The sequence below is a fragment of the Microtus pennsylvanicus genome, chromosome X, assembly GCF_037038515.1.
Source record: "Microtus pennsylvanicus isolate mMicPen1 chromosome X, mMicPen1.hap1, whole genome shotgun sequence".
NCBI classification, from domain to species: Eukaryota; Metazoa; Chordata; class Mammalia; order Rodentia; family Cricetidae; genus Microtus; species Microtus pennsylvanicus.
In genome coordinates this window covers 81,145,126-81,162,986 of record NC_134601.1, presented here as the reverse complement: position 1 = coordinate 81,162,986, position 17,861 = coordinate 81,145,126, and the positions used below count along the sequence as shown (strand labels likewise).

At 38.0% G+C, this 17,861-nt stretch overlaps 1 protein-coding gene and 1 long non-coding RNA gene across 3 annotated transcripts in view; one reads left to right on the top strand and one right to left on the bottom strand.

Annotated features, from left to right (window-relative positions):
* The window catches only part of Atp7a (ATPase copper transporting alpha), a 114,844-nt gene that overhangs the window by 39,622 nt on the left and 57,361 nt on the right, over window positions 1–17,861 (top strand). Inside the window, exons 2-3 of one of the 2 annotated variants that reach the window (XM_075957702.1) lie at window positions 341–516; window positions 10,273–10,411. In XM_075957702.1, coding sequence (XP_075813817.1) covers window positions 10,292–10,411 — 120 coding nt within the window. In that variant the 5' untranslated portion in view covers window positions 341–516; window positions 10,273–10,291. The remainder of the gene's footprint in view (window positions 1–340; window positions 517–10,272; window positions 10,412–17,861) is intronic. The other variant, XM_075957701.1, reaches the window with a different exon arrangement.
* The window catches only part of LOC142841000 (uncharacterized), a 167,521-nt gene that overhangs the window by 99,147 nt on the left and 50,513 nt on the right, over window positions 1–17,861 (bottom strand). The gene's annotated exons all lie outside the window — the stretch shown is intronic.

The window sequence follows — 17,861 nt, the reverse complement described above, 5'->3', positions numbered from 1 at the left end:
TTCTTCTCTTCCTCCTCTTCCCTCCTCTTCTTCCTCCTTTTTTGAATTTGAACTTCCATCTTGGTTGTTAAAAAGTGTGGCAAGTTGGTTTGAGTTCCACTTTGCAGCCTGTCCTGTCCTCTTTTGAAGGCCTGACTTAACAATATTTTTTGGTTAAACAACATGTAAATCTATCATTTTCTTCAAATATTGAATTAGCTCTTTCCACCAGCTTTCATAAATGAGTACTGCACACTATTAGATTGGTCTTCATTCTTCAGTTCATCTTTTGTAGAATTTATTTTTCTTCATTTTGACTATCAATGTTTAGTTTTTCTGTTAAAATGTCTTTTTTATGCAGTTCTAGGGGCTGGAGCAGTGACTCAGTGAGTAAAGTATTTGCATGGAAGCATAAAGACCTGAATTTGGATCCCAAGAACCCACAGAAATGCCAGCCATGTCTTGTTCCTGTAACTTCAGTTCTGGGATGCAGAAGAGAGGATCCTGAAAGCTTGCTGACCAACTAGCCTAGCCAAGGTAGTGGTGATCAGGTTCAACAAGAGATCTTGTCTTCGAAAATTATGGTGGAGAGTGAAAGATAGTAACTAAAGTAGATTTCAGGCCTCCACTGTGCACCTACAAGAGAACACACCCATATACCACCTACAAATATTTTATGGAATTGTTGAAATTACTCCATGTATTTCAGGGAATTCCAGAGCGGCTTGATATATAGGTATTTGCATCATCCTCTTCAGTTTTTGGTCTGTATGTTGGGAAAAAGCAAGGGTTCTGGCCTCCTACTGGTCCTAGACTTTTCATTGTCCTCTAAATTAAGGAAGCAGCCAAAGTTTTTTTTTGAGACAGGGTCTGGTTATGGAGGTAAAGTTGCCTTCAAGCTCAGCATTCTCTTGCCTCAACCTCTAGAATACTAGGAAGAACATCTTTGTACATATTTATTTATCCTGTGTATATCATTTTTTAAGGACATTGGCCCAGTTTTTTTATGTATGTCTGTGCCACCCTGTTACATGTGAGAAATGGAGGTCAGACTAACTTCAACTTAGAGTGCTGTTTCTTAGGCTCCTTCTACCTGTTGTTTGAGACAGTGTCTCACTGGAACTTGGGCCTTGCTGACAAGATTAAGCTATTTGGCTAGTGAGCGTCCTCAGTGATAGGTTTATGAGTTAAATTCACTGTGCTTGTCTTCCTCTCCTATCCATTTATTTTTTGAGATGGGATCTTACAGTGTAGTCCCTAGCTGGCCTGAAACTCTATGTAGACTAGCTCTATGTAGCTGGCTTTGAATTTGCAGAGGTCAGCTTGTCTCTGCCTCTGGAATCACTAGGATTAAAGGAGTGGGTTACTATGATGGCCATGCTTGCCATTTTAACTTGGATAATCTGGATTGAATTTAGGTCTTTTAAGCTTCTGCAACCAAGCACTTTACCTACTGAATCATCGTCTCTCCAGTCCTATTTACCTATTTGTAAATTGTTTTTGTTTTAGTACAATACTTATCTGTTGGTTGTTTTGTTATTGTTTTGAGATAGTGTCTCAGTATGTAGACCAGGCTGTCCTCAAATTCACAGAGATCCACTTGCCTCTGCCTCCCAAGTGCTGGGATTAGATGTGTGCTGTCTGTCTGTCTGTCTGTCACTCTATCTATATGCACACTACTTGCATGTCTTGTGCCTGTGGATGCCAGAAAAGATCATCAGATTCTCTGGAACTGGACTTACAGATGGTTATCAAACACCATGTAGATGCTGGGAATTAAACCCAGTTTCTTTGGAAGAAGAGCCATTCTCTTAACTGTTGAATCATTTCTTCAGCTCAAGACTTTTAAATAATTAGCACCATTAAGGCTGGGGCTATAGCTCAGTTGTAGAATAACACTTGCCTATCATGCACAAAGCCCTGGGTTCAAAAATGCTCTAAAATGTTTTTTATTATTTGAGATTATAATATAATTAATTATATCACTCCTCTTTCTTTTTATTCTTTCTAGTCCTTTCCATGTGCCCCTTTGTTCTCATTTAAATCATGGCCTCTTGGATTTTTTTGTGTTACTAGTTATATAAATACAACCTGCTCAGTCTATATAATGTTACTTGTATGTATGTTTTCAGGGCCGACTATTTGGTGTTGCATAACCAACTGGTGTGTTCTTCCCTGGGGATGATGATTTCCCCCACTCTCAGCATTCTTTAGTTGCCTGGAATTCTTTGTATAGGCTTGAGACCTCCTGGGCCTTCCCCTCTCCACTTTGGCATGTTGATTGGTGTCATCCTTTTTCAGTTGTTTAAGCAGTCATGTTGGTGAGACTTGGGTATAGCTTCTCTATACCCAAGTCTCACCACTTCTAGGAGATACAATTTCACTGCAAACTCCCTATTCCTCTGGCCTTTACAGTCTTTCCATTACCATCTTTTGCAATCATCTCTGAGCCTTAGGACCAAAAAAACTCCTTTTTTTTTCTTTTGGTTTTTTTGAGACAGGGTTCCCTGGCTGTCCTAGAACTTGCTCTGTAGAATGGGCTGTCCTTGAACTCAGAGATCCACCTGCCTTTGCTTCCCAAGTGCTGGGATTAAAGGTATGCACTACCACACTTGGCTCTATTATATTTTTATACTTTACTTTTTGCCAACCAACCAACAAATATGAAATAATAGGTTTTTTTTCAACTTTATATGGATAGTTAAATTTTGACAGTATTAATTTTCATATGTATTTAATTTTTTGCATGTATGATTTGGAATACTTTCTTGCCTTAGAACTAAAGTTTTAAAGTAGATGTTTCCCCCTTGAAGAAATCTATATTGGGGACTAGTTGTGTTGATTAATGATGAGGTACTCAGAACTGAAAAACAATGAAAAAAATCTATTATTATAGGAAGTCTTTATAATTTGCCAGCAAGTTGTATTTGGCAAGCTTGACTCTGATGATTATTTTGATAGGGACATACATTCCAACCACCTCTTTTCTTAGAATCTAAGACTGCTGCATTAAGTCCACATTTAAGGGTTGGAAAGTGATTGATTCTTTCATGTTGTTAAGCAGTTCAATCTGATTTCCTCCACCTTTGAGGATGATAGCTGCCCTAGCTAAAGCCCTGTCACACTCACTGGAAACATTCACTCTCCTTCTAGTCTTATGGCATGGCAGCAGTTGTTTAGCTTGTGATAGAAATGTTCTTGGAGACCTGAAGAATGCTTATCAATTTCTGGGGAACCTGTCTTCGTCTGTTTTCTTTGCAGGGTACTAATGTTTTTCAAGCATTCTTCCATATTGCTTCATTTTTTGTCTGGCTTTGCTTTGTGGCTTTTGCAAACATTGCCCTATTAAGTTAATCATTTTGATGCTATGATTAACCCTGGATTCCTTCCTGACCTGGTCTGTGTGAGTACATCTGAGCTTTAGCTCCTTTATTCTAAAGGAGTTTACCACTTTGCTTATTATATATTAGGATTGTTGAGATATGTATGTGAAAGTTTTCAGCTATGAGGAACTATAGGAATCTGAGGTACACATATTGCTGTTGTATGACTGATTATTTGCAGATGCTCTGACTAGTGTAAGAGTCATAAAATAGGCAGTAAAGCAAATGTTCTATGCTATTTCGACGTTACTAATATTTCTTTTAGTATTGACTCCTAATCTTGTAAGAATGGCCACATGAAAAGAACAATTATGTATTAAAGCACACTCCTTACATATTCTACCTGTTTCATCTGGATCCTAGTCCTTCTTAATGATACTTGTCTGATGAAAGAAAGTTAGCACTCATTATTTTGAAAACAGATTATATAGTAGGATTAATTTTCCTTTTGAAAGCATTCACAATTTAAAGTAAAGGGATGTTATATATAATAACAGAGGGTAGGGCCTTTTCTGTCTGTTTACATTGCAGTGGTAGTGATTTCCAGTGAAAGCAAATGGGTAGGAAAAATTAAGTCGATTTGGAAATATTGTGTTGCTACCCTGGAGGCAACTAGTTCAGTGTTGTTTGCACAGCTAGAAATTATCCACATGTTTAACTAAACAGACTTTTTAAAATTTAACAAAACAGGCATGTTTGCATAGCTCTGCTGTTATAGAAATGGGTTATTTGGGCTACTTATATGTTTGAATTATTTGTTAATTATCTCAATATAATTTTCAGTCTAACTAAATTATATTTCAGTTTTTGTAACTTCTAATTTCTCTACATTCCTTACATCTTCTTCAACTGTTTTCTTTTAAAATGGCCCTTTGGCCGGGCGATGGTGGCGCACGCCTTTAATCCCAGCACTCGGGAGGCAGAGGCAGGCGGATCTCTGTGAGTTCGAGACCAGCCTGGTCTACAGAGCGAGTTCCAGGACAGGCTCCAAAGCTACAGAGAAACCCTGTCTCGAAAAACCAAAAAATAAAAAATAAAATAAAATGGCCCTTTGTCTGTAAAAATTATTATAGAGCCAGGTATAGTGGTTCACCCCTTAATCCCAGCACTCAGGAGGCAGAAGCGGTAGGATCTCTGAGTTCTGGGCAGCTGGTACTATATGAGACCCTATCTTAAAAATTCATTATATTGATAGTCTGAGGCAGGAGGATCATGAGTTTGAGATCAGCCTAGGCTAAATAATAAGAGCCTGTCTCAAGAAAAAAAATACAGTAAGGAGTCAGGCATGCTATTGCATGCTTACACCTCTAGTACTTGGGAGACAGAGACCACCTGGGAGTTGAGGCCAGCCTGGAATACATGAGACTCTGTCTCAAGAGAAAAAAAACAGTTGGGAGTCAGGCAGAGTGCTGCATGCTTCTAGTCCTAGCATTTAGGAGGCTTAAAGAAGAGGATAGTTCTGCCGGGCTGTGGTGGTGCCCGCCTTTAATCCCAGCACTCTGGGAGGCAGGGGCAGGCGTACCTCTGTGAGTTCAAGGCCAGCCTGGTCTGCAAGAGCTAGTTCCAGGACAGGCTCTAGAAACTACAGGGAAACCCTGTCTCGAAAAACCAAAAAAAAAGAGGATATTTCTCTGAATTTGAAGCCAGCCTGGGCTACATAGTGAATTTGAGGTCAGTCTGATATACATAGCAAGATCTTGTCAAAAGAAAACCACAGGAAACTATAATGAGAGGCCTGTAGAAAGGGGAGATCTTATACCATACTTACGTGTCCACTATCCAGCCTAAGAAGTCAATCATCTAAGTAGTTGAACTGCTCTTTTGCTTTCCTTTACAGTTACGCTCCTTCTCTTTTCCACCCCATTTCTTCTTATATATATGTACATGTAAACAGAACAGAAAGTGTTTTATGGTTTTACATTTTTGTGTCCTAAAACATTTCTCTCTCAATTCTGGGTTTCACCTTGTTGCTCATGGCTCTAGTTCAGAGTTTTTCAACCTGTCCTGCTGATGTTTGTGGCCAGATAAATTTTTATGAGGGGCTTCCTTCTCCATCACAGGTTGCTTGGTGGAATTCCTGGTCTGCATTTGCTAGAGGCCAGTAATCCTCTCCCTTGACCTCAGTGTCTCTAGGCACTGCCAAATGTCCCATTGTTGGTGACGTCACTTGCACTTAGAATCACTTTTCTAGTTGATTCATTTTAACTGCTGTATCATGCTCCAGCGTGACATTGTAACAGATCTCTATTTCATCTATCCACCGATGGATGTTTAGGTTATTTCCAAAATGTTAATAATTAGGAAGACTGTTTCAGTGAGACTTTTTGTTCATATTCATTCTCTTTCTCAATCCCCCTTTTTATTATTTCTGATAGGGTCTCACTAAATAGCACTAAATGTTCTAAAACTCTCTGTTTATGCAGACCAGATTGGTCTCAAATTTAAGGCAGCCTTGTGTCTGCCTCCCAAGTGCTGAGATTACAGGTGTGAGCCACCTTCTTTATGCTTTCTCAGGCACATCTGTGAGACTCTCCCTGGGAGAGGGATAGAAGCAGAGGGATAGAAGAGGTTGACTTCTGTTATATTCATATTTTTAACTCTACCAGATATTGCCACATAATCTCTGTAATTGTAGAAATTTATATTAATCAGATGAATAAAAAAAGATACTGTCGCTGGACAATGGTGGTGCACACCTTTAATCCCAGCACTTGTGAGACAGGTGATGTGGGATTTCCCTCTGTATGCTGTGAATATGATTGGTTAATTAATAAATAAAACTGCCTTGGCCTATTGATAGGGTAGGCGGGGAAAACTAAGTGCTGGGAGGAAGAAAGGCAGAATCAGAGAGAAGCCATGGAGCTGCTGTGGGCGACAGCCATGTTGAAACCTTGCCAGTAGGTCACGACCTTGTGGTGATGCACAGATTAATGGAGATGGGTTAAATTAAGATGTAAGACCTAGCAAATGAGAAGAGCTAGCTAATGGGCCAAGCAGTGATTTAAATGGTACAGTTTCTGTGTGATTATCTTGGGACTGAACAGCTGGGAACCAACAAGTGGCCTCCTTGCAACACAGAGGCAGGCAGATCTCTGTGAGTTTTAGGCCAGTCTGGTCTACAAAGCAAGTTACAGGACAGCCAGAGCTAAAACAGTGAAACCCTGTCTTGAAAAACTAAAATAAATAAACGAAAAAATACTGTCATTCTATATCAGTACCTTGTATGGTCAGATTTTGAGATTTTTGTCAGATAAATGATATTCAATTATGATTTTAGTTTATTTCCTTGATTGTCACAGGGATTTAAAAAACCTATCTGGATATAACTGTATTTAAAAAAAGAATTAAATTTTTACTGTATGATAATTTATTAAGAATCCAGAAACTTTCTCCAAATCATGAGGCCTTATCTTACAGGAGTTTAAAACTATTTGCGTTTCTATGATTAACTTTAAGAAGGGGTTCTGGCCAGGCAGTGGTAGCATATGCCTTTAATCCCAGCGCTTGGGAGGCAGAAGCAGGCAGGTAGCTATGAGTTCAAGGCCAGACTAGTCTACAGAAAAATTCTAGGACAGCCAGGACTGTTACACAGAGAAACCCTGTCTCAAAAAATCAAAAAAGAAAAAAAAAGGAAAGAAAGGGGGAAAAAAACAGAAAAAAGAAGTGGTTCTGGACTGTGTACGTTTTTGGGTTTGTATCAGAGATGATGATCTAGTTGTAATGCTACTCTTCTTGTAGGAATGGCATTACTGTCTGTTTAGGGAGTGGCTAAACTATTTTAATAACTAGAAATTATTTCCTTTAGTGTTGTTGCATGCTTTTGTCTCAGAGTCACTTGCTATTAATAGCCGTGTACCAAATTTGTCTCTTTGATATTGTGATCCAAAGCCTGCATTTTTTCATACCATATGAAATTTGAAATTGCTTATGCACTGTTTCCTAAGTCATTTTACTAAATGCAGTGCAAGGTTACAATACATAGTCACAGTTTTATACTTACTTTAAAGACATTTATAAATTTTTAGATGGATATGACACAAAGTCATATTTGATATGTATTATGTCCATATGTATGTGTTATCTATCAGTAAGTGGATGATGAAATCCTCTGAAGTTTTATGTGTGTGATCTAGTTGAAATAGAATTTTGAAAAACAAATCAAAAGAAAAATATATGTATTCATAGTTTATTTGCCATACTTAAATTAAGATGTTGTGGGAAATCCAACTGTATTACTGTAATTTTCATTTATGTTCAGACATTGTATTCTGATCTCCCTAATATGTGAATCCCAAGAGAATTTTTTTTATTAAAGAGGCTGTGTCAAAATACCTGACAAGAAGCAACTTGAGCCCTTGAAAAGATGCTTAATATTATGAGTAATTAGGAAATCGAGATCAAAACCATGAGATACCTTTTCCTATCTACTAGTATGGTATGAGAAAAGTCAGAGCCAGGGCATGGTGGTCCCCATCTGTAATTCCAGCTCTTAGGATGATGAAGTGGTAAGATTAAAAGTTTCAAGCCATCCAGTAAGGAAGAACAAGACCTTGTCTCAAATCACAAAGCTAACCTCACTGTACACACACAGTAAAAAGCAGATAGCAGCAAGCATCTCTGAGGAGGTAAGGAAACTGAAGTTCTCATATACTATTGGTGGGGGTTCTGCAATGGAATACCCTGGCAGTTACTCAGGCAATTAGTTAAGCGGAGTTATGACACAGCACTCTTCAGTTTTACCTAAAGAAAATGAAAGCACAAAATTTCTACCAACATTTATAACATCAGTATTTATAAGAAGCAAAAGTGGAAATAACTCAAATGTCCATCAGCTAACAAGTAGATAGTCAAAATGTTCATTTATTCTACTGTAAGAGGAATGTGTATTAGTATGTACTACAATATACATCAAAGCTACAAACAAACAAAATGGGGCCAGGTCACAAGAGATGGCATATTATTCCAGTAATATGAAATAACTAGAAGAGGAATACTATATATACGGAAAGATTAGTGGTTGCCTGGCACTGAGCGCAGATGACCTTAGGAGTAGTGAGGGGATAAGGTTTCATTATGAGGTGATACAAATGTTCTAAATTTAACTGTGGTTATGGCTACATTTGTGGATGCATGTGTTAAGAACCATTGAATTTTATACTTTAAATAGGTGAGATAAATGTCAACCATGTCTCAATAAAACTTTGAAATGCTTCTAAGAGAATTGCATATCTGCATGTACAAGAATGTCACCTGAAGATCAGTTGTCCTCTGAACTCTGTCATATACATGCGTACACATAAACAAACATACATTCCCCTCCCCTCTTACTTATTTGACTATATAAGTTGAACTTGGATTGAACTATTTTAAAAAATATTTTATTTTATATGAATGGGTGTTTTGCCTTCATGTATATATCTGTGTACCACATGTGTGCCTGGTGTTCAAAGAGGGCAGAAGTGGGTGTAGGATCCCCTGAAACTTGAATCACAGATGGTTGGGAGCACTATGTGAATGCTGGGAGTTAAACCCAGGCCCTCAAGAAGAGCAGCCGATGCCTAGCCTTGAATTCTTCATGATATCCTCCTGCCATAGCCTTCCAAGTCCTGAGATTACAGGTAGACACCACCACACTATAGTCTTTAATGCCTTTAATGAGCTACTCTCAGAAATTAGCATATTGTCATGACCATCATAATTATTTATTGGAAGCATCACCAAGTCTAAGTCATACTCAGGGTGAAAAGGGTTACATTCCACTTATGAAGGGAGCAGCAGAGTCTGTGAATGTGCTGTAAACTCACTACAGCAGTGGTTCTCAACCTTCCTGGTGCTGCGTCCTTTAATGCAGTTCCTCATGTCGTGGTGACCCCCAGCCATACAATTATTTTCATTGCTACTCCATATCTGTAATTTTGCTACTGTTCTGAAATTGTAATATAAATATCTGTGTTTTCTGATGGTCTTAGGCAACCCCTGTGCAAGGGTCATTTGACCCTCAGAAGGGTCACAACTCACAGGTTGAGAACCGCTGCACTAGAAGACAGAACTTTAGTAAGCAATGAACAGAATAAATAAACAAATTGTGGAGCTGCATGTTAGAAGATGGGGAGTTCTACAGAAAAATAGATGTAAGGGGAATAGGGATATGTTTGTATTGAAGGGCTATATAGGTTGCCATTTTAAACATGGTATCAATGTAGGCCCCATGGCAAAGGTTAAAGACTTCAAATGGATGAGAAAATTAGCTAAGCAGATTTCTGAAAGTGAGGAGTCCCAAACCAAGAGAATAGCTAAACCAAAGCCCTTGAGTGACAGTCACCCAGTAGGCAGTGTGACAGGCACAAAGTCAGGTGTGCTGGGTGATTGGAGACCAGAGAGGTCAGTTTGAGGTGGGCAGACAGGGGAAATCATGTAGAACTCTATGAATAGCCTAAGGACTATTGACTGTTTTGGTTCTTCGGTCTACATCCAAATATCACATGAGATTATATGCTAAACATGTTTCATAATCAGGAAAGTAGTTTCTAAAGGCAAGTTACATTTTAAAATTTTCTTTTATTTTGCTTATTTTTATGTGTGTACCTATATGTGGATGTCGGAGAACAACTTTAGGGATTTGTTTCTCTTCTATCATGTAGGTCCAGGGGCTTGAACTCAGTCATTGACTAAGCCATCTTGTTGGTCCCAAAAATTTATTACTTGGAGTGTTGTATGTTTTTAAATTAGCTTAGCCATAGAAATCTACTTTCCTTTACTTCATCAAAGATTAGTTGAAAGGTTTTCCTCAGCAAGTATGAAAGAATGGTGATCACATTTTATTATTAGCACATTTTCTATTGGAGGTGTGGAGAAAAGGTGATAAAGATTATTTCCGTGGCTGAATTAATGATTTTATATTCTCTAACAGGAACATAAAGACATCAAAAATGGAACCAAGTATGGATGTGAATTCAGTCACTATCTCTGTTGAGGGAATGACATGTATTTCCTGTGTCCGGACCATTGAACAGCAGATCGGGAAAGCGAATGGTGTCCATCACATTAAAGTAAGTTTCTCTTTGTAGATCAGTAAGATGCCATCAACAATAATTCTGGTAAGAATTACTTCTGTTACTGGGATTGAAGCCATCAAACCAACACATTGACTGAAAAATAAAATACACTGCTAAGCTGATACTAAATAATCTGTATAATAATATATAATAATAATAACTATACAATAGTTGTATAATAATAACTTATCTAGTTAATTCTGTTTTAAGAAAGAAAGCCAGGTATAATTGAGGCAGGAGGATCAGTTGAGTTCAGGAGTCTAAAGATCAGTGTGGATAACACAATCAGTCCTAGTCTTAAAAAACAGCAAAGAAAAAGAACAGTGTTCAAATATGGACTCTATTGTGGTTGCATATGTGTGCTTTTTACTACTCCTAATTTCTGTCTTTTTATTTGAAACAAGGTTTGGACGTGTAACCCCAAATGGCCTCAAACTCAGGATCCTCCTGCTTCAAGCTCCCAAATGCTAGAATTCTAAGTATATAGGGTCATGATGAGATTGAATTTACTTTTAACTTCATGCTGGGTGAAAATATATGATCTCAGAGAATGAGCTAGGATTTTTTTCTCTTTTTATAGCATTAGTGATTATTTTGTGATCACAGTTTATATGACATAGCTAAAGCATTATTATTATTATTTAACATTCTTTAAGCATTAGCAGATTTCTCAGTGTGCTGTGGTTGCGATTGAAGCTCAGGTCATTTACCTTTTTGGGGGTAGTACTGCAGTTTGAACTTAGGGCTTTGCCCATGTTAGGCACGAGCTTTATCACTAAGCTATATCCCTAGCAGGTTATTTTACATTTATTTATTTTGGAGGTTTTGAAGCAAAAGTGTGCTAGGCTGGCCTGGCACTGTATGGCCTCGTCCTATCTTAGACTACCAGTCTTCTGTCCTCAGTTTCCAGAATGCTGGTTTATAGGCATGGGCTCTCTGTCTGCTGAAGTCCAGGCTGTTTAACACGGGCTGCTAAGCCTCCCCAACACTATAGGGACACCTGTGGCTGTCTTTTTGGTATTATTTCTCTTTCTGGGGGTAGCTAATGGGGCAGGATCTATTTGTGTAGCTAGGCTTGCCTTGGTCTCACTATCTAGCTCAAACTAGACTCAAATTTGTGATTCATTTGTCTCAGCCTCCTGAGTGCTAGGAGTATAGATGGGGGCCATCCTGCCTGCCAGTTGCTTGAGGTTTTGTTAAGAATCTTTTTTCTTTGTTTTGTTTGCTTGTTTGAAACATGGTGTATGTAGCTCAGATTGACCATGAATTTAATATTTAGCCAAGGCTATCCTTGAATTCCTGTTCCTCTCACTTCCAATCTCCCAAGTAATAGGATTACAAACATTTTTGCCCAGTTAGCTACATTTGCTAGCTAGTGAGCCCTAGAAATCCTCTTGTGTCTACCTCCCCAGCAATAGAATGACTGGTGTGTGGCACCACACCTGGGTATTTACATGGGAGCTGGGAATCAGACTGAGTTTGACAGAGGTAATGGTCCAAACTAGGGGAGCTGTAAAGATGGTTCAGTTTGGACCCTTATGCCTATCTCTTGTAGCATTTTGAGATTCTGAGCATTGATATTAATTCATCTCATTTCACCAGTTTTCCATGAACCCCTTCTCCTAGTTCTCCTCAGCTTATACATAGAGGTCAAGGAAATGAACAGAGCCCCTTTCTTATCAAAGTGATGAAGATTTCTGGGTATGGTGTCTTGGAAGGAAGCAGAACGATTGTTACTATGAGGCTGACTGGGTGGCATAACAGGTTTAAATTTAAACTGGGCTACATAGCAAGACTCTGACTCAAAGAGAGTTTGCTTGAAGATTCTATTATGGATAACAATACTATATGGGAGCATTTAAAATATTATAATACAAATTGTTTAGGCTTGAACTTGTTTATTTTCACTTTTGGAGCTTAATGAGTTAATTCCAGCATGTAGTGTTCTTGTGTACAATGTGTCTAGTGTCTTAATATTTGTTTTCACCATCTTTAAAATCACCGTATATTGATGGTAACTGTAGTTTCTGGAGGTTTTCTGTAATTTTGCTTTTATACAATGTTCATTACAATGCTGGCGGAAAGCAAATGCCACTTTGGAATTTGATCAGCTTGCTTCAGTGCTGGAATGCTTTCTCTGTGAGCAGTTGAGATCCACATGCAAATATTGCATTCTTAGATATACTACTAAGGGCAGATGTTTTTGAGAAAAGGAGTCTCACTATGCCCCGGGGTGTCTTGGGATCTGCTGGGTAGCTGAGGCTGGCCTCAAACTTGTGCTTATCCTCCTGCTTCACCCTCCTAAATGCTATTATCACAGGTGTAAGCTTCCGGATGTTAATATTTTAAAAGGAGTTTTGTCCAAATCCACACCACATTTAGCACATAATTTAAAATTGAGGATTCACCAGATTCCTTTTTATGAGAAACTCATATTTAAAATGTATCTATATTACATTATAGCTAGAATGTTTGTTTGCTTGCTTGTTTGTTTGTTTGTTTTGAAACAGGGTTTCTCTGTGTAAGAGTCCTAGCTGTCCTGGAACTCAACTCTGTAGACCAGGCTGGCCTTGAACTCACAGAGATCCACCTGCCTCTGCCTTCTGAGTGCTGAGATTAAAGGCACACGTCACCACTGCCCAATTTAACTAGAAGTTTGTATATCTCTATGATAGATACTTGAACTCTTCTTTATCTAAATGTTAATTTTTAACTAGTCACCTGACATTTCAAATGCTTTTGGCTTTTCAGAGAAATATAAGATTTATATTTTATTGTCTATATAATGTTCTTGTCCATGATTCTTCTCAGAGTCTTGAACACATTGATTTACTTTTTTGTTTTTATTACAAAACATTTACTGTATCATGACATGATTCCTTTTGCATTTCCTTAATTCAAGAGCCATGTGAGAGCATTTGTATGCATGTGGTTACTCTTTTCTCCATGTCTTTTCTAATCCTCTTTGTCTGAGAGGATGGAATAAATTGTGGGTACAGATTAGTATGTGCCTCAAGGGAAACAGTGTTCTCCTGTATTGAGCCTTATCAGCCAAGGCTAAGTAGAAGGCTGTGGTTAAGCTTAAATTCTATCATGTGATTTGTGTTGCTTGAAGTTTTCTGTCCCAGAGGCATCCATGTGAACAGCTAGGCATATATTTTTTTCATCTTCTACCTTGGCCTGATTCCTTTACTTTTTACCAACAAACCAATAAGGATTTGTATGGCTGGCTTTAATGTTCTTTGGCAAGAAAGCCAGGTTGGAAAAGCTGAGAAGTGATGGCTTATTGTCTTGTTTATCACTATGCTACAAGTTTCCTAAATAAATTTATCTCCCCAAATAACCAAATTTGCAGAAAAATATTTACATAATATTTATAAATTATAGTTTTATAAAATTTAGATTAATACGTTGTAGTTGTCAGTTAGGGAAGAAAATCAGCAAGGAAGCTCTACATCCTTCAGGCTTAAAGCTTTAAAATGAATTAATTTCAGTAAGTAATATGTATGAACCCCGTACTTGGTTTATTCATAAATGAATCCAATTAAACCTCCACTGGAGTTAAGGTAGCACTGGTGCTGGAGGCCAGAACTCAGACCTAATATTGCCAAGTATATAGTTGTGTCTGTCCTAATTACAGTAAAGCCATTTAACCACAGATGCTAGTTCACCAATTTTTCAAGTTAGTTACTTGCTGTCTACTGACAATTTTCCCAGACTTTTAACCCTTGTTTAGTAAAATATATTGAGTAATTTTTTCTGTTAAAACATCTCTCTATATAACTATAAGGCTAGATTCCACTTAATAAGATATTTATGTATTTATTTTGTTTTATGTATATATGTACCTGAGCTGAGTATATGTATGCGCAACACATATGAGCCGGTAATGGAAGAGAGTGAAAGAGGATGTTGGATTGACTGGAACTGGAGTTACAGACAGTTGTGAGCTGCCCATGTGGGTTTTGGGCACTGCATCTGGGTCCTCTGAAAGAACAGCAAGTGTTCTTAACTTAGCTCTTTAGTCCTCTCCACATTTTTCTTAAGGCAGGGTCTCAAGTATACCAGGTCAGTCTCAAACTCACTATGTAGCTGAGGATGTCCTTGATCTTACTCTTTCTCTCTGAAGTGCTAAAATTACAGACCACCTTGTCAGGCAGCCTTTTTTTTTTGTGGTGCTGGGGATTAAAAGTAGGACCTTGTGTATGCTGAAAAGCTCTATATCCCCAGCTAGATTCTATTTTAATATTTTCAAATACATTCCTATTTTTCAAAGCACTCTACTTGTGCCCCACTTAGATATAAAACTGCTATTTCCGCTTCTAATAAAGTCTGTTTAAAGTTAGACAAATGCAATTGCCTTCTGATTAAATAGTAAAGGAAGAAGAGCAGGGCTGTAATATAAAAGCACTTTGGGTTACCTACAATGATTTATATGAATCCTAGTGATAGATACTGAAGGCTGTACTTTCCAGTGCACATTGGTAATTTGATTGCTGAGCTTGAAAGGAAACAGGTCAGCTTTTTCCAGCTCTGCCTCTCCATCAAACACTTTTATGAAAGAGGATACATTATGACCTTTCTCTTAAAAATTTTACTATTAGGCCTTTAGACTCAGAAATTTATTATGAAGTTAATAAAACTTAAGTTTCAGAGCCTCTCTATGCACTAACTTACCTCTGTGACTCTGGAAAGAATCTCAGATGTGCTCACATGGATCGGTGCTTGGTTTGCTTGCTTTGAGATTGGATCAAGCTGACTTTGAACTCACGCCCTTCTGTATGCTTGCTTTACTATGCCTGGTTTGTTTGGTTTTTATGTTGGAATTTAGCCAAAATGCTAAGAAGTGATATAGGACTTCATTGAGTAGCCAAGGCAGGATTTGAGCCTGCCTTAGTCTCCCAAGGGTGGGGATTGCATATATCTTCTACAATGCCCACAGTCATATTTTGTACAATTTGCAAAAGCAAGATTTGAACAGTCTTTTAGTGTACTACTGTTCTTTTCATTTCACCTCTACCTCTTAACAGAGGTTCTCTTTGTGTTGAATGGTTGGAGTATATATGAGCATTTGGAAAATCTAAGTGGGAGAGTAGTAACATTGGAGCTATGCTTACTTTAGGATTACTGGGCTATATGGCTTTGTGTGGTTGGTTCTTGATTATATCTAGTTTAGTGAAGTTTTTGCTAAGAACTATGGTATAAGAATGGCTCACAAAGTCCCTACCATCTATTGTGCTGCCTCCCCCAGGATCTTAACATGAAGATGTCAGGCCTGATAGAAAAACTGGTAAAAGAATAACACCAATGTAGTGTAACTAATGTAAGACTAGTTACTGCACAGGGAATTACAAAACTCCCTGAATTTTTTTTTTCAAGACAGGGTTTCTCTGTAGCTTTGGAGCCTGTCCCGGAACTAGCTCTTGTAGACCAGGCTGGCCTCAAACTCACAGAGATCCACCTGTCTCTGCCTCCCGAGTGCTGGGATTTAAGGCGTGAGCCACCACCGCCCGGCATCCTCTGAATTCTTATAGCTTATATATGAAAGAAATTCAGGACTTTCCTCAAATTTGCCAGCACCTATAACCCCCAGTGTTCAGTTGTAATGCTGGAAGAACCGTTCTAAACTATGACTGAACAAATACTTTAGGGCTGCTGCTGCTGCTCAGGGTTACAGTATTCTAGCACCAACACTGTAGACCAGACAGACAGAGGAAGCTAGCATTCAGTCTGCAGGAAAAACTGAGTTAGCTTTTTGTACAAAAATGCTTTTATAAAATCATTAGCACTAAATAACTGTATGGTTGAAAGTATACGTAAAAACTTAGATATAGAGATGTTTGGGATATTATTAAGAAAAATATAAGTTATGGGGGTTTATGACATTTATCTTTGTGTATTTATGTGTAGGGGGGGAGACAGAATACAGACAAACAGACAGATAGACAGACAGACAGACACACACACACACACACACACAGAAAGAGAGACAGAGAGAGACTCAATATAGCCTTAGCTGTTCTGGAACTCTCAATATATTCTGGCCTTCAAGTCATAGAGATCCACCTGCTTCTTCCTTCCTAGTGCTAGGATTAAAGACATGTGCCACCATGTCTGGCTAGACATTTGTATTTTACAAGTTTATAATTTGTGCTCTTTCTCACTCTCACTCTCTGTCACTCCCTCTCCTCTCTATCCCCCTGACAGGTAGTAAAGAAAAGATTTAAAAGAAGTTTGTAACTTGTGATTTATTTGTGTATGTATGTGTGTGACAGTCTTGCTTTTTAGTTCAGGCTGACCTTCAATTCTTGATTCCTCTGCTTCCAGAGTGTTGAGATTACAGACTTGTACCATAATGCCCAGACATAACTTAGAATGTTTGTTTTATATTCAGAGTACTTACTTTGTGTAGAATTTTGCTATTTGTAGTTTTATATTCTTTTACTTAAATAAGTACCCTCCAATTGTATCAGAGGCTCTAAAAGAGATTTGTCTCTAGACATCATTTATAAAATTGCTTTTGTTCAAACATTTGTAGTCAGAATGTATTTCTACTTGGAAATGTACAAATATTGATCACTTTACAAAGAATTTTAAGTTTTAATTTTCTGGGTCATAATTTTTGAAGTTATACTATGTTGTCAGTGTATTTGTGTGTGTGTGTGTGTGTGTGTGTGTGTGTGTGTGTGTGTGTGTGAGTGATACAGGGCCTAATAACTATTGGACAAACTCTATCACTGACCTACATCCACAGCCTCTGTGAAGGCAATTTTAAAAACAGGTTTGGGAAGAACCAATATATGGCCTAAGTCAAGGGCCCCTTGGTAGTGTTTGGAATGAAGTAATAAAATTGAGATATTAAAATGAGTGAGCCTACTTTATTGAATAATGCGGCAGTAGAAGAGATTAGAGCTTTAACTCAACAAGAGTGGAGAGTCAGGAAGTCTCTAAGTCTAAATAAATTCAATGTGATTATTTGCCTTTTCAGCTTTAGCAATTAAATGAATTTTGGGGATTTTGTCTGGAACTGTATTGTTATTGAGTGTAGTATTCTTATTTGTCCTGCTAGTGCTATCACAGTAGACTTTAAAGGAATTAACCTGAAGTTTAATTGAATTGCCCCAGTGATCTGCTCAGAGAAAAAAATAACATGGGAAGATAATGTGAAGATCTTTCTCTGCAATTGATTGGCTCTTTTGAAGTGGGAATGTAAAATCAAATTTCATTAGATACGAGAACTGAATGACTGCAAAGGTTAATGCCTCATTAACCTGAAACTTACAATGCTTACTTTTGGAGCACTTTCCCTGTTTGCTCGTAAGTGCTGTAGTTTACTCTCTTTGTATAGAGTATCCTTTAACAGTCATCTCTCAGGAGTCTGGGGAGATGGCTCAGTGGATAAATTCTTTGCTGTACAATCAGGAGAACCAGAGGACCAGAGTTT